The sequence below is a fragment of the Mercenaria mercenaria genome, chromosome 5 (assembly GCF_021730395.1).
Source record: "Mercenaria mercenaria strain notata chromosome 5, MADL_Memer_1, whole genome shotgun sequence".
Classification (NCBI taxonomy): Eukaryota; Metazoa; Mollusca; class Bivalvia; order Venerida; family Veneridae; genus Mercenaria; species Mercenaria mercenaria.
Genome location: NC_069365.1, coordinates 54,847,100 through 54,869,168, shown reverse-complemented (window position 1 = coordinate 54,869,168; position 22,069 = coordinate 54,847,100). Strand labels below are relative to the sequence as shown.

Genomic DNA, 22,069 nt, shown 5'->3' with positions numbered 1-22,069 from the left:
CTCTAAAGTGTTCACAAGCTTTTCCTTTGATTTGACCCGGTGACCTAGTTTTTGACCCGACATGACCCAGATTCGAACTTGTCCTAAAGATCATCAAGTTTAACATTCTGACCAAATTTCATGAAGATAAAATCATAAATGTGGCCTCTAGAATGTTAACAAGCTTTTCCTTTGATTTGACCTGGTGACCTAGTTTTTGACCCGACATGACCCAATATCGAACTCGTCCAAGATTTTATTGAAGGTAACATTCTGACCAAGATTCATTAAGATTCAGCCAAAAATGTGACCTCTAGAGTGTTAACAGTCAAATTGTTGATGATGGACGACGGACACAGGGCGATCACAAAAGCTCAACAATTCAACATGTGGTCAGTTCTAGTTTAAACTCTGGGCAGTTAAGTTTTCTGACTCGCAGTCTTGGCAAACAAAGAATTAACTCAAGAAACATTCCCTTGAATATTTTTTTCATTGAAGTAGATTTAGACTAGAATTTTTTTTTAATTACCATTTATACATATATAGAGAACAGGGCCATGTAGGCCCTGTATCGCTCACCTGACCTATTGACCTAAAGATCATCAAGATTAACATTCTGACCAAGTTTCATTAAGATATGGTCATAAATGTGGCCTCTAAAGTGTTAACTAGCTTTTCCTTTGATTTGACCCACTGACCTGCTTTTTGACCCCACATGACCCAGATTCGAACTTGACCTATAGATCATCAAGATTAACATTCTGACCATGTTTCATTAAGATATGGTCATAAATGTGGCCTCTAAAGTGTTAACTAGCTTTTCCTTTGATTTGACCTGGTGACCGTGTTTTTCACTATACATGACCCAGATTCAAACTGGTCCTTGAGATCATCAAGATTAACATTATGACCAAGTTTCATGAAGGTACCGTCATAAATGTGGCCTCTACAGTGTTAACAAGCTTTTCCTTTGATTTGACCTGGTGACCTAGTTTTTGACCCCAGATAACCCAATATCGAACTCCTCCAAGATTTTATTGAGGATAACATTCTGACCAAGTTTCATTAAGATTGGGCCAAAATTGTGAACTCTTAGAGTGTAAACAAGCTTTTCCTTTGATTTAACCTGGTGACCTAGTTTTTGACCACAGATGACCCAATATCGAACACGTCCAGGATTTTATTAAGGGTAACATTCGGACCAAGTTTCATTCAGATTAGGCCAAAATTGTGACCTCTAGAGTGTTAACAGTCAAATTGTTGATGACGCACACAGGGCGATCACAAAAGCTCACCTTTGAGCACTTTGTGCTCAGGTGAGCTAAAAAGTTACTAAATAAGCTATTTATAGTAACATAAAAGGGAAGTAATCAAAAAAGAAATTTTGTAAGTGAACAAAAGAAGGATCTGCCAAATAAAAATAAGAGCACTATAATGCAACGCAAATGCAGAGCAATATACACACAAAACAAAGTCATGTGACCTTTGACCCCTAAGTGTGACCTTGACCTTGAAGTGAGCCATCCAAAACATGCGCTCTGCTCATCGTTTCGATGAGGTGAACATTTGTGTCAGGTTTCTTTGAAATCCTTCAAGGGGTTCAGGAGTTACAGAGCAGAAGGGAAATTGCTAACCAACAGACAGACAGACGGACACCGAGGCAATAACATAATACGTCCCTTTGGGCGTATAAAAAGGAATCGAGATCTTATGGTGATACAAGTTATGTGCAAGTTTGGTTAAATCAAATCATAAATGAAGCTGCTATTGTGCAGACAAGGTCAAAATAGCTAATTTTGGCCCTTTCAGGGACCATAACTCTGGAACCCATAATGGAATCTGGCCAGTTCAAGAAAGGAACCAAGATCTTATGGTGATACAAGTTGTGTGCCAGTTTGGTAAAAATCAAATCATAAATAAAGCTGCTATTGTGCAGACAAGGTCAAAATAGCTAATTTTGGCCCTTTCTTGGGCCATAACTCTGGAACCCATAATGGGATCTGGCCATTTCAAGACAGGAACCAAGATCTTATGGTGATACAAGTTGTGTGCCAGTTTGGTAAAAATCAAATCATAAATAAAGCTGCTATTGTGCAGACAAGGTCAAAATAGCTAATTTTGGCCCTTTCAGGGGCAATACCTCTGGAACCCATTATGGGATCTGGCCGGTTCAAGAAAGGAACCGAGATGTTATGGTGACACAAATTTTTGATTAAATTCAAATCATAAATGAAGCTGCTATTGTGCAGACAAGGTCAAAATAGCTAATTTTGGCCCTTTCAGGGGCCATAACTCTGGAACCCATAATGGGATCTGGCCAGTTCAAGAAAGGAACCGAGATCTTTTGGTGATAAAAGTTGTGTGCAAGTTTGGTTAAAATAAAATCATAAATGAAACCCCTATCGTGCAGACACGAAATTGTTGACGCACGCACGCACGCACTGACGACGGACGAAGGGTGATCACAAAAGCTCACCTTGTCACTATGTGACAGGTGAGCTAAAAATCAGTCCAAAACCGACAAACCGGCAAATTTCCGGAGCCCTGCTTATAGTGACTTAAGTTGTGTGTAAGTGTGGTTAAAATCGAATGTAAAATGTCACTTCTATCATGTTCAAAAGGTAAAAATTAACAAATTTTGGCTCTTTCAGGGGTCAATTAGGGGCCGTTACTCCAGAACCTACGACTGGATCTGACGGATTCATCATGGAATCCAAGATCTATTGTTGATAGAGATATTTTGCAAGTTTGTATCAAATCAAACCATAAATGAAATCTCTGTATGGCGGCAAATTCCAAAATAGCAAATTTTGGCCCTTTACGGGGCCATAACTCTAGAACCCATGATGGGATCTGGCCAGTTTTTCAAAAGAAACCAAGATATTATGCCAATACAAGTTGTGTGCAAGTTTGATAAATCAACTGCAAAATGTGGTCTCTATCTGTTCACAAGAAAATTTGAATGGACGACCTACGGACGACTGACGAAGAGCGATCACAAAACATCACCTTGTCACTATGTGACAGGTGAGTTAATAAAATATCTTGAGAAATTGGTTGGTTATTATTTTATCTCTAATGCAACTCTTTCATTATGCTACAATATGCAGAGAGAATAAATCTGGTTATGATGATTTCAACAGAGCTCATAAGAAGTCACTTACATAAACTAAATATTTCAATGGTTATGAAAACAAGAGGGCCATAATGGCCCTATATCACTCACCTGAGTTTGGTTGCTTGCTTGAACAAATTTCTTTGCAAAAGCTTCAGAAACAAAAAACTAGGTGAGTAGGTCATGGTAAAGATTTTTCAAGATAACTACTGAAATCTATTAAATATTATACAGGTGGTCCAAAACTCTTTGCTGTAGCTTTAAAAACAAGAAAGTAGGTCAGTAGGTCAGGGTTAACAATATTAAAGATGAATATTGAAATCTGTATCAAAAGTTATACATGTGGTCCAAATTTCTATGCTGTATCTTCAAAAACAAGAAAGTACAATGTAGGTCAGTAGGTCAAGATTAAGACTATTCAAGATTATTGAAATCTGTATCAAAAATTATACAGGTGGTCGAAATTTCTATCCTGTAACTTCAACAAGAATTTTTTAAAAGGTTTTTCCAAAATGCTACATACCAAATATCAAAGCTCTACACCATGTGGTTTTGTACATTGTCAAGAAGATTTTCAAAGTATTCCTTATATAAGACTATATAAACCATGTGACCCCCAGGGCCAGGCCATATCTGACCCTAGGGGGACAATTTGATAATGTTATGTACAAAATATCAAAGCCCTAGGCCCTGTGGTTTGGAACAAGAAGATTTTCAAAGTTTTGTCTATATAAGTGTATGTACATGTACACCAAGTGACCCCCAGGGTGGGGCCATATTTGATCCTAGGGGGATAATTTGAACAATCTTGGTAGAGGCCAACTAGATGATGCTACACACCAAATATCAAAGCCCTAGGCCCTGTGGTTTTGGACAAGAAGATTTTTTTTAATTTTCCTTTTGGTTGACATGGCAACCAGAGTTCTGTATGGAATTCAATTCTTTGAATATTTTTTTAAAGAAGACCATACAAGGAACATCCCTGTGAAGTTTCATCAAAAGTGGCCTTGTGGTTTAGGAGATGTTGTTTAAAGGAAAGTGTGGACGGACAGACACCAGACGGACGCCTGACAGTAAGCAATCACAATAGCTCACCCTGAGCATTTTGTGCTCAGGTGAGCCAAAAACAATTGATGCCATGAATTGGACAGGAACATCTTGAATGCAAAATTTAATTACACCATCCGCAAGTACAAAGGACTGCAGACCCTAAAGTAAAAGCCCCGATTCAAGTATCAAAGCTTGTGTACTCTATATGTGAACTGTTTACATTTTCAGGTTCTCTAGTCTCTTGTGTCCAAGGAAACAAACTTTCTTCACTTATCTGTGGTATGTGCACAGGTCTTTCTACATTATGAGTATACATTTCCAAACGTTCATCCACCCTTTTGAAAAATTCCGCTTTGTAAGTTTTCATTTTATCAGTGAGTCCTGTACCGAAGATCCTGTAGTTCAGAGTAAGCCAAAGAAACAGAACTGGTGAAGTCATAAATGTGTTTCCTTCAAACAATTCCATAGGTTTACTTGCTAAAAGCACATCATTTTCTGAGTCATAAAAATAGAAAACCATTCTGCTTCCAGCAATTCCTATTCCAGGTACTAATGAATTCTTGAAGTTTCCTCTGTTCATTTTTCGCTGCAGAAATGAAAACACAATAGTCTGAGCGATAAGTTGGTGTAAATCTTTTTGCATGAAATCTTCATCATCGGTAGTAGAAACGGATTGGTCTTCATCTTCATTATGAATTACTAAGACTGGAAGATCTTCCATTAAAATATCACTGCTTCCATGCCATCCTTCCTTACAACCTGAAAAAAATCAAGGCCAAATGACTAACTACACTTGAAAAAAGAGCCATATAATGACAGGGTGCTTGTCTGTTTGAAAAACATCATTGTGTTTTATTTTTATAAATTTATTAGTTATGTATATATTAGCTGACACAAGACAGAAAGATGCATGGACAGATGGCATTAAGAATGGACACTTTTTCTTTACCCCATAACAATTGAAAAGGGATGAAAAGTGTAAGGTAAATCTATTGCCCTTGCCTCTCTAACTGAAAAATATGTTAGATTTCTTTGCTAATGGTAAGTTGCAGAACACTATTTGTTTCTTGTTAGGTTTAAAGTCAAGCTGAGACCATTTAAGTTTATTTGCAGCTTTCAGTGGTAAAGGAAGGCCCAAAGTGCCACCAAGGCATTATTTAAGGAATGGGTGTGTGCACCTTTGTGGAATCACCAAATGAACGAATTTTACATCCAAAGCAAGGTTTCAAGCCCAAAGTGGTTAGTCGCAAGTGATTCTAAGTCAGCAACCTTAAGCAGTTGGCAAGGGAGGCCCCTCAGTTTGAGAAGAAAAAGAAATAGTATCACAAATGAAAACAAGTGACTGAGTATTGCAGTGGCAATACAGAAGTCCCCTATCTGTGGAAAACTTTGTTAGTGTTCGTTGTTGGCAACAGTGTTAGGACTAAAAATGTTCAAGGCATTTAGGAATTATTTTTACTTACATTTCAATACTGACCTTCATATACAAGCACAGATCAGCTACACAACACTAGGATAATCCATTCACGCACATAAAAGAGCGGAAACAATTTTATATGACCTTCAATAGTGGCCCTGACATTTGACCGACAACCATGGGTCATGTAGACAGATAGTCTAATCATGGGGAACATTTCTTTGTAGTAATAAAAAAATCCTTCAACCGTTCAACGCAATTCATAGTTATGGAGTGGAAATAAATTTTTACTTGACCTTAAACAGTGACCTTGACCTTTAACCGACAAGCATAGATCATGTGTTGACACATTGTCTTATCATGGGGAACGTTTGTGTGTAGCACTAAGATTATCCATCAATGCATATAAAAGTTATGGAGCAGAAACAATTTTTACTTGACCTTCAATAGTGACCTCAACGTATGACCTACAAGCGAAGGTCATATATGTGTATAATCTACATATTGCACTCTATTCACATATACCAAGCTTTATGATTGTTTGTTTGTTTGTTTGTTTTGTGTTTAACGCCGTTTTTCAACAGTGTTTCAGTTATGTAACGGCAGGCAGTTAACCTAACCAGTGTTCCTGGATTCTGTACCAGTACACACCTGTTCTCCACAAGTAACTGCCAACTTCCCCACATGAATTATCAGAGGTGGAGGACAAATGATTTCAGACACAATGTCTTTTATCAAATCCCGCCCCGCCCGGGGATGAACCTAGCTTGAATACTTTTTTAGCAATTGCAGGATCCAGTTTTGCTGATGGACAGACAGACAGGTGGATGGATGGAGGGCATTCCTATTGTCCCTTCCGGTGTTCCACCAGTAGGGGACTAATAAATTTGGATGTGTGCTCATAGGCCAATGCTACCCTTACTTCCTATCACTGTATGGTCATATGTTACTTGATGACAATGAGAATCTTAGAAAACTTTTATATTACCTTGGGTTTGGGTGTAAGTCTTCAGAGGATGGGGTGGGGTATGGACACTATAAAACAATATTAAGAAACACAATATAAAAGAAACTGAAAAAGTAAGAAAATTTCGAATTTACTTATGGATGGGCAGGAGAGTGCAGGTTTAAATCCTAAATAAAACCCAAGGTGCACATTCCTACAAAGCTCAAATACTTTTTGAGGTATGTTGGCCCCTAAAGCATATTTTTGACAAAGTCAAGGACTGTAACTCTGGTGTTTTGGAGTGATATCCCTTGCAAAAACCCAGGTGCATAAATTTACATGCTTAATGATATTTCTGTATTGTTGCACGACTCTATGTCAGATCTTTTATGAGATATATGCAACACAGACTTTTAAGCCATATATGATTTTTACACCAAGTGCTTAAATTCACATGTATGCTATATAACAATCCCCCAATGTTTCACAACTCTAGGTCAAATAGTTTTTTTAAATAGGTGCAAACTTTTATGCCCTTCTCACATACTTTTACTATGTCAAGGGCGATAACTTTGGGCTGGCTGAGTGAAAAGAAACCCCAGGTGCATAACGTTACATGCTGAATAATATTTTTTATATAGTTTCATGACTCTAGATCAAAATACTTTGATCCTTTATGCATATTTTTGACAAAGTCAAAAGCCATAACTCTGGTTCTTCTGAGTGAAATTCAAATCCAAGACAAAACCGCAGGAGCACAACTTCATATGCTGAATAACCAATCCTTTGAGACTCTAGGTCTAATACTTTTTTGAGATATGCACAACACAAAATTGGACAGACAGGCATCTGCACATACAGACAAATGAAAATATGTGTCCAACAGCCCAAACATTTTGAGGGCACAAAACTTCTGACACAGGAATGGACAACAAACCATCTGCCTAAACTAACAGCTCATCCTGAACCTTGTTTAGGTAAGCTAAAATTTGCCAAGGAGAAACAAGCAAAAAATGTAATATAAGAGTGAAAGAATGTTGGTTTCACATACCGTAACTGGTGTCTCCTATTGTACCAGCTAACTGATCCCCCTCTTTACATGGACATACTGTCTCATCCTGCCACATGGTATCTGGGCATGCACTAACAGTGTAGGTACTATTCACTGCTAGCTTTGATAAAAGATGCTGGGCAACTGTAACTGGCCACTGTGCTCCACTGCTCTTTTCTTCAAATAATACAGGGTGATCTACAAATCACAAAAACAAGTTATTTAAGTATAATCAGTACTCAGTCAAGGTTCCCACATGCTGAAATTGTATCTATTTTACCCACTACAAGGGCCATTTGCAAGTGTACTGAACAGACTTTAACATAATAACCTCACAACTGGAAACATCTGGCAAAAAGATCACCAGATGATATAATTTTTGCTTTTGAATTCCCCTTTTCACTGGAGGTAATTTCATATAGAGGAAAACACATGTTTTAAAGACATCAATGCCTGACAAATCCTCTACTCTGTTCATTAATACAATAACAAGTCGAGTCGACACTGGAACTTGCTGTAATATTGGCCCTGCAGGACGAGGGCAGTTTTTATTTATTTATTTTGTTGGATTTAACATCGCACCGACACAATATTTATGCATTATAGGACATATGGCGACTTTCCAGCTTTGATGGTGGAGGAAGACCCCAGGTGCCCCTCCGTGCACTATTTCATCATGAGCGGGCCCCTGGGTAGAACCACGGACCTTCTGAAAGCCAGCTGGATGACTTCCTCACATGAAGAATTCAATGCCCCGAGTGAGGCTTGAACCCATTTCGATGAGGGACAAGTGATTAAGCAACCTTAACCACCCGGCCATGGAGGCCCCAATGGCAGTTTTAATCAAAAATAAAGTAATAAACCCAGACCAATTTCAGGACAACCTGGACCATGTTTCCGAGTCTAGTAAGACCAATATTTTTTACAGAGTATACATTTGTACATGTATGTTATTTTGATACTTTAGAATGTCTTGTCGAGCAGAAGATGAACAATTTTCATTGTCAGTTAACGTTAGTTACAGGCTAATATTACGGATGACCTAGGCCTGGACTATATCACTGACAACCCAGACCATGTTTCAATATCTAAAGCAAATTAAATTTACAATATTTGACAAATAAATATTATTTGTGTTGTCATGGCAACCAAATTCCAAAGCACCCATGCACCATGAGAATACAGAGGTGTATAGCTAAAATGCCCTTGATGAAACCAAAAATATAAAGTTAAGTTATTTTTCAATGAAATATTTTTTAAGTGTTTCTAAATGAATGATGGTAAGTTGGTGAAACGCACAAATTTTCGCATAAAAATTAAATGACATGAAAAATACTTGTCATGTACGACTAGTTCTTACCGCTTTCATGGCGTTCTTAACGTCACGTCTCTAAATGCCTTTGATGACTTAATTAAAAGTAGTGTAAACAGTGAAGATAATTTCTTCAAATATTCAGATTTGAACATGTTGAAAGGTAAAAGAATATTTTTAATGAATAATTGTTTGTTATCTCAATTTAGATTTTTAGTCACTAAAAATAAATTCTGGCGCTAAAAAACTTCAAGTTCAATTGGTGAATTTGAGTGGTGCCAACAAAAAATACAACCAAAAAAATCAGCAATCAGATTTTTCTCACAAAGGTAAAATTCTTTAAATTGTGCACTGGAAATCGATGCGAGATAAACGTCGCACATGATCGATTATACATGATGTGTTGTTTATTTCACCTGCATGACACTTTGAGATGAGTGTTTTGAGTACAGTACAGCCAGCGCGGAACCTTCATTTGAACACCCGTCGCCGCGATTCCAATTCGCGTGTTCGTTTTTACTGTCCGCCGCGACGGGTGTCATATCGGATATTCGGGTGTTCAGGAGGCAGCGAACGCCGAGTGTTGCGATGGATGGACGCGATGGTCCGTGGTGGTCAGCCGCGAGGAAACCTGGTGTTCATTCAATACTTTTTGAAAGAATTATTAATTTCATAATTTGTAAATATAAATGCTTAAAATGTCTATGCATATACTAATTATTTAGAATGTATACCTCGTCCGTATACTCGTAATCAGTCGCGATGTGATGATATATAATAGTAATTATCATATTGTTTTGTATTTTCTGTAAAATCTAATTAGAGTTGCATATTCTTTGTTTTGTTTCAACAGTTTTATTTCTATTTTCAGGTCACTGCAAGCGTATAAATCTTTGATCTTATTGTTCATTTCTAAATCAATTGTTGCGTTAATTTTATGTTATTCGCACCTCTTCTAACAAATACCTTACAAATTATGTTTTACTAACACCTGTTTCTTAATCTGTTTTATTTATTACGGTACCTAATACGCTCTTTTGTTTCGCTCGTTTGTCAGTTTTCAGATGTTTAGAAATTATTGGTAAGTTTCTTTACACTGTTCTATGATTGCTACTAATCAAATAATTATTATTATTTGTTCGTAATATGCTTAATAATATAATTACTATCTTATTTGTTGACAATTTATTTGTTAACAACCTTTGATGAGATGAATATATTTAATAATATTTCAAAACTTTATTTATTTTCATTACTTATTAGATGAATATTTAATACACACTTTTATGATATATGAGACTTAGGTACATACCTTTCGTTTTCGGAATTCCGCATATTGTTGTAATATTTACTTTTTCTGTAAACAATAGAAACAGTTGCATTTTTTCTAATTACAGGTAAACGTAAGCGGCGACTTTGGTGTTTGAGAAGACGACGAATATGAAATTTTTGTTCAAATACAAATAGACAGTCTGTTATTTTACACCCTCTTGCTCATTTATTAACTATTTAAACAGTCATAAATGCCATATGGTGACCGAAAAAAGTCTCCCTTTATGTGGTCTCAGTGTTGTTTATTTTTCTCTGGGCCTTCGGGTTTCTGGAGTCATCTTTGTTGTGTTTATTTTTTCTCTGCCTGGTCTTTCGGGATGTCTATACATACTGAACTGTGAAGTGAAGTTCTGTCTTATGGTAGGTTTTGATGAGGTGGTGATGGTTGGAGAAGGATGCTACACATTTCATTACCCCTCAAGCTTTTATTAGTTTACATGTTAGTGTTCTGTGTACTTTAAAGGTTTTATTTTTGCTATGGTTCTACTTTGCAAATGCGGGCTCTGAGGCTGTGCTTTTTTTTGTGCTCTGTGCTCCCAAGAAATCAACTCTTACCTATTATCTTTATTAACTATTACAATAGCTGTCATTTAATAACATTAACATGGGTGGTTACACTATAAGAAGATTCAAACATCTGTAAAATATCCATTATAAATAAAACAAAACAAAAACTGAAGATACTAATATATTGATGATGATTAATATCTACACATTCATATCATTATAAATGACCTTTGCTACCGGATGAAACAGAAATATCAATCTGAATGAGAAGTCTTTTGGATGTCAGGTAAGCACCAAAAATTCCCAAGGATATTTAGTCACAGACAGGTACAAGCTAGTAGTATATGTAAGCTGCATTAGGCAATATTTCTAAATCATAGTTGTGTATCTTTGACGTTACTTATCTCTTTTTATTATATACCTATATAAATTCTGTAGAAAATCGGCTTGTATTTCACAATTAAATATGAACAGACAGACAAAAATTCCGTATTGTACCTTTTAAATTCCGTAGTGTACCTTCCGTATTGTATGCTGCCGGAATATTTTCATTAATATGCATGACCCGGCACATTTCTATAAATAGCGCACATAAAAACTTCAGTAAGTTCCACTTAATATCGATAAACATTGAAGATTTCGTTCAAGAACAAAACAAGAATCAAAATGGTGAAGGTATATAATAAAAGGGTCATTATAACAGTAGCTAGATCTGGGACTTTGTATTCGGCTCTCGTTGCATGGTCGGATCACACTCGGCACTTGCGCGCCTCGTGAGATCCGTTCTGGCAAAATCCACTCCAAATACTGTATCCCAGATCAAGCTACTATTAATTTATAATAACCCTATTATATGTATCCGACGTTATTTGTCTCTGACGCTATATATCTCCGACGTAATGTATCTTCGACGTTATGCTTTTTCGACGCAATTATGTCCTTTCAGCGCTGTTACTAGTCGTGGTGCGTCCAGTTGTCCCGTCGTTTTTCGTGTTCCTGTCATTGCTTGTTCTGGCCTTGCCATATATAGCTCATAATTTTAATGGTAATAAAATTAATTTTGTGTCCAGATGTCTCCGTTTTCTCAGTTCGTCATTTGTGTCTCATCTTCCAGTTCGTCAGAGGCCCACATACTTGTAGTACTAATACTGCGTAAAAAAAAGAAATGTGCCAAATATGGACAGAACAATGACGGGAACACGTTAGGTAAATATGTATTAAAAGAAAAATGTTAAAAACTCCTTGTGCAGAAATATTGCAGGAAAACTAATGACACTAATTCTTGCATAGTCTTCACTTGAAATAGACCAAAACAAAACAAAACATTCAAAATGTGTGCTCAATACTTCCAAAGACCACTAAACTTTTCACCCAACATATCATTTTATATTAATTCCTTAATAAAAATAAATTACTGAAATATTAGCAGTTTGTAATTCACACAAATATATTAAAATGATTATTGATCATTGAACCTTAAGCACTGGACCTTTAGTTGTAAAAACATTCAAAGAGAACCTATGTACACTGTTTCTGTATATTCACTTGGAAAACTTGTGCACTTTTAAAAACTATCATACAGACGTTTTCGAACCAAACAGAAGTTGTTACTGGCAATAAAAATTTGTTACAAAACAGAACGTTTTTTAATTGTAAAATAACTTTTTAGTCGTTAATGCAAATAAATTCATTAGAAAAAGAAACCTAGCAACTTACCTCTATTATAATCTTAATTTTATGCCAAATTCATAACAAAGATAAACCGTTAAGTGCTAAACAATATAACTGTTGGGTATTGTTAGTATATAAGAACACTAGATTGGAACGAAAATAAATATAACAATGTACAAAAGTATATACGTTTCTTGACAACGGCTGTACCTGCAAAATAAATAAAAATCAATATGTGATAATACTGAAACAATTGCTCAAATCCTCAAGCTAATATAAGTGAAAAAATAAAAACATGTTCATAACATTAGAAGTTCTAAAGTGGTCTACTCTGAGATTCGCTTTTGAGACAGTATATCAGAGCTCCAGATAAGATTTTAGGTTAAAGGGTATTTTACCCCCTAGTTTTTTTTTCAAGGGGTATTTTACTCCTAGATTTTTTTTCAAAAGGGTATTTTAGAATTCTAAATGGTTTTTCAGAATTCGAAATCATTTAAAAGGGTAATAATAATGTTTGTTTGTTTGTATAATTTTCTGATATTCATGTGCTCTGCTGAAGTGCCTTTGTCAGCCAATGCTGTTTTCCTGAATATTTTTTGAGCCTTCATTCAAATAGTTTTAACATTTTGTTTACTGCATACATTACATCTTACACTACATCTTAATTCCATTTACTGACCGCTGCGATATCACAACAGCCAGTGATACTTTGACTGTCAATGTCAAAAACACCTACATGTATGGTGCTTCGGCTTTTTCAACAGTTACCCATAATATATCATAGATCACGTGCTTAGCGATAGGCATTGTCCGAGTCATCTCTTGTCACACACTTATATACTTGAAGAAGAAAATGGCATTATTTTACAATATCGTTTGCGTTTGCTTTTATGAGACGCTATTTTTGTTTGTTATACTCGATTACAAAAGGATGTGCTCGATTTACGATAAAATTGGATTACGCACTTAAATCGAGTAAAATACGTATCCCGTTTTTTCAATGCGTATCAGTATGCATAGGTTTGATTTTAAATGCGTTTTTGTAAATTTCAAAACGTATTTACGCAAATACGCATCTTATCTGGAGCTCTGGTATATCTTATTTGATACCGTCGGATCGGCGGATTAATTATTTCTTACATGCATATGGTGGTCAGACTGTCTCTAGATTTTGTAACAGTTGAGAAAACAGAAAACAAAATTATATTCACTCAGAGATTAAAAAAAACAACTTCTATCGGCTATTTTATTTTGTTTATTTTGTTATTAACACTTACGATTATGTGCTAGCTCTTTCTATTTAAAATACGCTGACAACGCGTCAAAATTTGATGTGTTTAGGCAATTATATGAAAAAATCTTGTGAATGTAATCAACGTATCACAATTTGATACGCGTGTGTAAAACATCCCTTCACACAATTACTTACAATTTGGATATAATTTATTGAAAAAGATATAATCATCAATGGCAATAAACTAAAATGAAAACATTAAAAATATCGGACGTAGATAACAACAGTTCCTTTACAAAAGAAAGGCCCGATAAAGGTAGACGAGTAAAATGAATAAATGATATATATTGTATATTTATAATAAATACATTATAGATGATAAATTAAACAATTAAGTGCTTCAGTATAAGTTGTTAAAAATTTAATGTTAAAATAAAACGCTGACCGCGATGGTCCCTCGCGCGTGAACACTGCGAATCCTCACGGCCGTCCACCGCGAACCGCTGTGATCATGACCGCGAGGGCAGACGGGTGTCCGGCCATCGCGACTGAACACCCGAATTTTTTTTACCCACGAGGGTCGAAGGGTTTTTGAAGGTGCCGCGCTGGCTGTACTATAGCTAGTGACATTTTGGGGGTCAAATTAATTGTTTAATTGAATTAATTGACAAGTTTAATTACTCAACTGATCAGATAATTACACACACGTTGGTTAATGTTGTTTGTAGCAAAATTAAAACAATGAAAAGAAATGTTGTTTTTGAATTTGATGTTGCCAATTTAACACAGATAAATGATATCTAATTTCCGATTGAAATAATTCAATTTTAATGACTATATACATGTTTTTTACTGAATGCCTGTACTTTATTATTATATCTAAACAATAGTGGTATTTCGGCTCTCACAGACTATTGATTCCAACTTTAGAGTCACTGGCGCGAACTTTTTCTGATTAGTGAATTTGTTGGAGTATTTAAGTGAAATTGACCCACAGGAAAACCTGGAATACTGTCAGACTGAACTATTCATTCTATAACATCAGAACTACATATCATTTTGAAATGAAAAGTGGTCTTGAACTTTGAGAAACATGGTTTGTGTTGTACTCACAAACCTCTCAAAAATTGGCACAACTTGCCTTTTTCCGACAGAAATTTGAGAAGTCGCAGCAATGCCTTCTGCATCAAGACATCTGTTGGAACTTTCGGACTCGTTTTATCTAAGTAATTTTTCAAAACATCTAGTCCATCAACAAAAATGTCTCCTACAGGGCTGCCTTTAATTCCATCACCATCTTCAATCCACTTGATTGGATTAACTTTTACGGTTGCTTTACTGAATCTCTCAGATGAACGTGCATTACAGTCGTCTATACGTAATGTTGCTAGGTTCACACTAATCCCCCTATTTAAATTCAACAATGCCTGTTCCAACTGGTACTTTTTATCGTTCTTTGTTAAGAACGACCGGAAAACAGGATCAATTTCTTCAGTTTTTCGTCTTTTTGCATCCGTTGCTCCTTCCGCCATTTTGAAGTGTCACGGTACGGATAGAACAATTGCCGTTACCTGTGTCGTACCCATTACCGTATCTGACTCCTTTGAACATGTACGACGGAAAATCTCCCCGATATTTTGAAATTATTCGGTTTTCAGATACGACAGCTACAGAGTGAGTGTGAGTCGTAGTTCCAATCTGAAATGAAATGATTTCAAGTGATAATTACGTAGGCGAGTCCCGCTCCCACCGGAGTGCCGACAGCAAACCTGATCCAAACAGTTACAGTTAAGAAACAACCAATGTTGGATAAAAATGAGTATAAAAGAGATACAAGATATTTGCGTGTCTATTGTAAGCGACATGAAAATGACGAAGAAGCCATGCATGATCAGAGTTATCCGCCAAATTACATTTAACAGTATTATTTGTTCAACCTACCCAATATAGACTGATCATCTAAATCTGAGGTCAACCGAGAAAATATAGAGATACAAGTATATATGAAACTTTCCTTGTCAACCTTGTAAAAATTACATTTATCCTCATAAATGATTACAATCTCAATAAGGAAAGGTAAAGGTAAGCTTTATTTAACGTCGCATATATAAATCCAACTTACAACATGAGCTACAAAGCTAGATATCCAGTAACAGATACTTACCTGTGATTATTTTACCTCCTGGTACAACCCTTTCAATGCTGAGTGCCAAGCAAGGGAGATACAATTACCATTTTTTCACGTCTTTGGTATGACGCGGCCGGAGATCGAACCCCAGACCTCCCACACTCAAAAGCGGACACTCTACCACTAGGCTATTGAGGTGGAAAGGAAAAAACATAGACCTTAATTCTTTTAACAAATTATTCTGCCCAAATCTGTACTTATAGTAAGGCCCTTCCAAGCCTGGGTACCACACATCAATGTATTGCATTAAAGTCATAATCTGGTTATCAATATAGGAAGACCAGCCTGTATTAGACCAACATGTAAATGAAAAGACTTGTCACAGTTCAAATCTTTACCAGTTTACTTTCTATTTCGTCAACTAAAACCATAAAAATCCCAAACTTCACACTGAGCATGTTTAATACAGAATAAATACATTGGTTTTCATTATTATATATATAGTTGCTTGATATAATTAGTAGCATTCAAAACTGAAATCAAATTTTCAGTGAAAAAGATCAGGTCCTTTAATTTGGCCAAGAGTAAGTAACTTAGACTAGTTATGCAATTAGGTTGGATGTGAAAGGAGCCTTCTATGTTCTTGTTATTGATAGACTATATGGTTTTATGGGATTTGAAGGAACTTCTTAGATTTTTTACGTACTATCACAACATCAGTCTTTAAATCCCATGTAATGACTGTAAGAAGCCTCCGCGTAGTTGTTTTATTTCCTTTCTTGCGGTCTATGCTTCCAAAGGATATTCTGTCAGATTGTTTTAATTAACTATCACTAAAGCAATCTTAAGTTCCTTGTGATGGCCATAAAAATTCCACCACATTTGTATTCAGTGATGTTATATTCCTGTAGGTTTCGGATCACGGACACATACATGTATCTAAGCATTTCACTTAGCCCTATGATAGGGATCTTGCATTACCATTCTCGTCGACAGACTCAATCAGCTCGAGTTATTTTTCTTGGTTATATTGTTTACTTTAAGTTTATATGTTATTGATAGTTGCACACAAACCTTTAACTAAATCTTTTTATGTGTTGATATTTTACTCTTTATTTCGAATTTTCGGACACTTGTCCTTTTTCAAGAATATGGAAATATAATTTTCTGACTAAGTAATATCCATGTAACATTTATATGACAGGAAATGAATGACGTTCACGTCCTGTCTCTAAGACGACGTCACATCATTTCCTGTGTACATACAAAAACTAAAAAAAAAATATCAGCAAAATAACTGTCCAATTCAGTTTAAACCCTAAAATTTACAAGGTCTATATTCACAGTCAGTAACACTAGAAATGCATGCATTGTCATTTAAGTGAAGGGACCCTCCATAGTTACTAAAATTACACAAAATAAGTTGAAAAATCCATGGGACAGTTATTTTGCTGATAATTTTTTTTTTAGTTTTTGTATATCTTGCTGTACTTAGTATTGTGTTTTGCTCTTTGGTTATGTATGACGTTGACACCTTGCCCTTTTTTGCGGGAAACGACGTCACGTCTTACACAGGAAATGACGTAACGTCGTCTTAGAGACAGGACGTGAACGTCATTCATTTCCTGTCAAATAAATGTTACATGGATATTACTTAGTCAGAAAAATATTTCCATATTCTTGAAAAAGGACAAGTGTCCGAAAATTCGAAATAAAGAGTAAAATATCAACACAGATTTGTACTATACTTCCCTTTGGAAGATTTACAGACATATTGTAAATCTTTTTAGTCAAAAAGGGGTCGTAATTGGCATTTAATTCAAAGTAGAATTATTTACCTTGCTTATATGTAAGAACATGTTATGACTGAGAAGTCTTCTGTGATTTTTGTTACCAACACATGCAATGGTTTCTGTGATATGACTTTGCACGCAAAACTTTAGCCAAGGTGAGACACCGACGACAACGACGCTGAGACCGAGGTCGGTGTGAGGCCTCATTATTCTCCGCATAATCAAGGTACAAATTTGGACAAAGAAAATTGTGAAAGTAACTAAATCAACCATTAAACTGTTTTCATCACCTCCACCACCCCTTATCAAAGAATGAAAAAAAATTAAGTAACCCTCTATTGAAATCGGAGATTCCATTATGTCTCCCCGTATCGCTTCATTTAAATGACTGTGACTTGATGTGTAATACTGGCCATAGCACCCAAATATGATATTGACCTTGAACTAACAAGGCCGAAAGTTTTTGTCCTGGAGCGGGCACAAAGTACTGCCTACCTGACCTTTGGTCTAACTGTATGGCCTTGATGTTAAACTCCAATGGCCAAAAGTTGGAGAGTGTTCAGGCCGTGTCATTGTTTACATAATGGGTTAAAAAGCGTTCTGCACAATGTCCCACCTTGGAAAAATATTTTCTAGTAGTAAAAACAAAAACGCTGCAAAAGATCTGTATCGCTCATTCGAAAAAGCTCTTCCCCAGAAGATCTAGTATCCATTGTGACCTAGATATCATTAAAACAAACATCTAAAGATGCTTAAAATAAACCAGATAGAAATTGTTAACCAATATTTTCTATGCCTTGACCTAGTGGCGTATTTTTTAACCTTAGATGACCGAATTTTGAATTCTACCTAAACTTTATAAGGCAAATATTCTTACAAGAATTCACGAAGGTTTTAAGAAGACCAGGAATAAAATGTGGCTTAGTAAGTGCTGTGTGGTGGCCGTAAAATGTCGCCCCGACTTCTTCTCAGTGTTGTTATATTTTCTGGTCCTTCGGGATCATTGAGTTCAACTCATTTAGATTTGAAGATAGAATACTGCTTTAGCCGGTGCTAGGGGGCGTGGGGAGTGTTGCATTTTCCATTACTGCTCATGAACAGACTCAATCAAACCGTGTCTGCAATTTTCACTGTTTGCCTTGTTCTCGGTGCTTCCGAGGGATCTACTTTTCAGATTTTAATTAGTATGTAACCAAGGTTTTTATGATTTGACCTAATGACATTGCTTTGTTGGCCTCATTCGACCGAGTAACGTATTAAGTATACAAGTGTAACAAAGTTTCATTACGTCCAGGTAGAAAATGTGGCCTTTGGAGACTTGAAAAGTTGACCTAGTGACGTAGTTTTGACCCCAGATAAAACCTAGATTTCATAAAGACAAATATTCTGTCTAGCTTAAAATTTCGTACAAAAAGGTAGAAAAATAACACCTAGCTATATGGTGTTACCAAAGTTTTCTTCTATTTAACCCATTGAACCTGTTTCACTCAAGATGACCAAGTGACCCAGTTTCAAAACGGACCTAGATTTCATATAGACAAACATTTTGACAAGGTTTCGTGTAGTTCAAGTAGAAAATGTGGTGTCTGTCTGGAGTGTTCCATGATTTGACATTGTGACTATTTCTTCGAACTCAGATGACCCAGTTTTGAAATTCACCTAAATTTTATAAAGACAAACCAAACATTTTGACCAGTCGGTTAAAAAGCTCTGTCAGAGCTTATGTTGTATTGTTATATGTCTTGCCGACTTAAAATAAAACGTCTTATCTTACCAGGTTTCATACAGGTAAAGTAGAAAATATGGCCTGTATATCTAGAGTGCTTTTATGCAAATTAGTGACTTATTTTTAAACTTGACCTAGAAACATTCTGACCAAGTGTCATATAATCAAGTACAAAACGTGACCCGTAGTGTTAAAATGGGTTTCAATTATATTTGACCTAGTGACCTTTTTTATCCCCGATAGCCCAGTTGCAAAATCGACCTTGAAATCATTTAGGCTAACATTCTGATCATATTTCATATAGATCAAATAGAAAAATTACTGATCACAAAGGCAATAAGAGTCAGTTATTTACGAAGTTTGACTATTCTCGAGATCTATGCTTTGGAAACTATAAGTATTTCGTCTAGGGTCAAGGATCATTACCTTTAGACATACCAAGTGCTTTTGTCTAGGAGTAATTAAGGATCCTAACTTTTAGACAAACCAGCACGTATTATCCAGGGATTTACAATCCATACTTTTAGACAAACCAACGCCTTTTGTCCAGGGATAACGATCCACACTTCTAGACAAACCAATACCTTTTGTCCAGGGATACCGATCCATACTTTTAGACAAACCAACGACTTTTGTCCAGGGATAACGATCCACACTTTTTGACAAACAAATGCCCTTTGTCCTGGGTTAACGATCCATACTTCTAGACAAACCAACACCTTTTGTCCAGAGGTAACATCCATACTTTGAGACAAACCAATGCCTTTTGTCCAGGGATAACGATCCAAACTTTTGACACACCAATGCATTTTTTCCAGGGGTAACGAACCATTCTTTTAGACAAACCAATGCCTTTTTGTCCAGGTGTAACGATTCACACTTTTAGAAAAACCAACGCCTTTTGTCAAGGGATAACGATCCATACTTTTAGACAAACAAACGCCTTTTGTCAAGGGGTAACGATCCATACTTTCAGAAAAACGAATGCCTATATTGTTCTAGACATAGATTCTAGCGATACATGCTCCTTGACAATTAGTTGTCTCAACTGCAGGCTGATAATTAAAGTGTAAGTTTAAAATCTATTTACCAGAAAATGACTGTCTTTTTATATTAACTAGGATAACGATCCATACTTTTAGACAAACCAACGCCTTTTGTCAAAGGGGTAACGGTCCGTACTTTTAGACAAACCAATACCTTTTGTCCAGGGATAACGATCCACACTTTTAGAGAAACCAATACCTTTTGTCCAGGGATAACGATCCATACTTTTAGAGAAACCAATACCTTTTGTCCAGGGATAACGATCCATACTTTTAGACAAACCAACGCCTTTTGTCAAGGGATAACGATCCATACTTTTAGACAAACAAACGCCTTTTGTCAAGGGGTAACGATCCATACTTTCAGAAAAACGAATGCCTATATTGTTCTAGACATAGATTCTAGCGATACATGCTCCTTGACAATTAGTTGTCTCAACTGCAGGCTGATAATTAAAGTGTAAGTTTAAAATCTATTTACCAGAAAATGACTGTCTTTTTATATTAACTAGGGATAACGATCCATACTTTTAGACAAACCAATGCCTCTTCTCCAGGGGTAATGATCCATACGTTTAGACAAACCAAAGCCTTATGTACAGGGATAATTTAACGATCCATACTTTTAGACATATCAACATTTTTGTCCAGGGATAACGATCCATACTTTTAAACAAACCAACGACTTTTGTCCAGGGATAACGATCCATACTTTTAGAGAAACCAACGACTTTTGTTAAAGGATAATGATCCATGCTTTTAGACAAACCAATATGCCTTTTGTCGAAGGGAAAAGGATCCAGACTTTTATACAAACCAACGCCTTTTGTCAAGGGATGACGATCCATACGTTGAGACAAACAAACGCCTTTTGTCCAGGGCTAATGAACCACACTTTTAGACAAACCAAGGCCTTTTGTCAAGGGATAACGATCCATACTTTTAGACATACCAACATTTTTTGTCCAGGGGTAATGATCCATACTTTTAATCATACAAACATTTTTTGTCCAGAGATAACGATCCATACTTTTAGACAAACCAAGGCCTTTTGTCAAGGGATAACGATCCATACTTTTAGACATACCAACATTTTTTGTCCAGGGATAACGATCCATACTTTTAGACAAACCAACGCCTTTTGTCAAGGGATAACGATCCATACTTTTAGTCATACCAACATTTTTGTCTTGGGATAACGATCCATACTTTTAGACAAACCAAGGCCTTTTGTCCAGGGATAACGATCCATACTTTTAGACATACCAACATTTTTTGTCCAGGGATAACGATCCATACTTTTAGTCATACCAACATTTTTTATCAAGTGATAACGATCCATACTTTTAGACAAACCAAGGCCTTTTGTCAAGGGATAACGATCCATACTTTCAGACAAACCAACGCCTTCTGTCCAGGGGTAACGATCCATACTTTTAGTTAAACCATTGCCTTTTGTCTAGGGATAACGATCCATACTTTTAAACAAACCAACGCCTTTTGTCAAGGGATAATGATCCATACTTTTAGACAAACCAATGCATTTTTGTCAAAGGGATAACGGTCCACATTTTTGGACAAACCAACAACTTTTGTCAAGGGATAATGATCCATACGTTTAGACAAACCAATGCCTTTTGTCAAAGGGATAACGATCCATACTTTTGGACAATCCAACACCTTTTGTCAAGGGATAATGATCCACACTTTTAGACAAACCAATGCCTTTTGTCAAAGGGATAACGGTCCATACTTTTGGACA

General features: G+C 36.1%; 2 protein-coding genes across 2 annotated transcripts in view; one reads left to right on the top strand and one right to left on the bottom strand.

Moving 5' to 3' along the window:
• Nucleotides 1-22,069, top strand: part of LOC123557260 (uncharacterized) — a 291,086-nt gene that overhangs the window by 214,348 nt on the left and 54,669 nt on the right. The gene's annotated exons all lie outside the window — the stretch shown is intronic.
• On the bottom strand, nucleotides 4,251-15,177 carry LOC123559033 (uncharacterized). The gene is made up of 3 exons (XM_053543618.1): nucleotides 14,756-15,177; nucleotides 7,559-7,756; nucleotides 4,251-4,903 (listed from the first exon to the last, which is right to left on the bottom strand). The coding sequence occupies exons 1-3, from the start codon at nucleotides 15,144-15,146 to the stop codon at nucleotides 4,323-4,325; spliced, it is 1,170 nt and encodes a 389-aa protein (XP_053399593.1). The 5' UTR covers nucleotides 15,147-15,177; the 3' UTR covers nucleotides 4,251-4,322.

Coding starts and splice junctions, on each gene's coding strand:
- LOC123559033 (XM_053543618.1), bottom strand. CDS start 15,146: ATGGCGGAAGGAGCAACGGATGCAAAAAGACGAAAAACTGAAGAAATT. Junction 7,757..14,755: donor CAAATTTCTGTCGGAAAAAG/GCAAGTTGTGCC, acceptor TGTGATTTGTAG/ATCACCCTGTATTATTTGAA. Junction 4,904..7,558: donor AATAGGAGACACCAGTTACG/GTATGTGAAACC, acceptor GATTTTTTTCAG/GTTGTAAGGAAGGATGGCAT.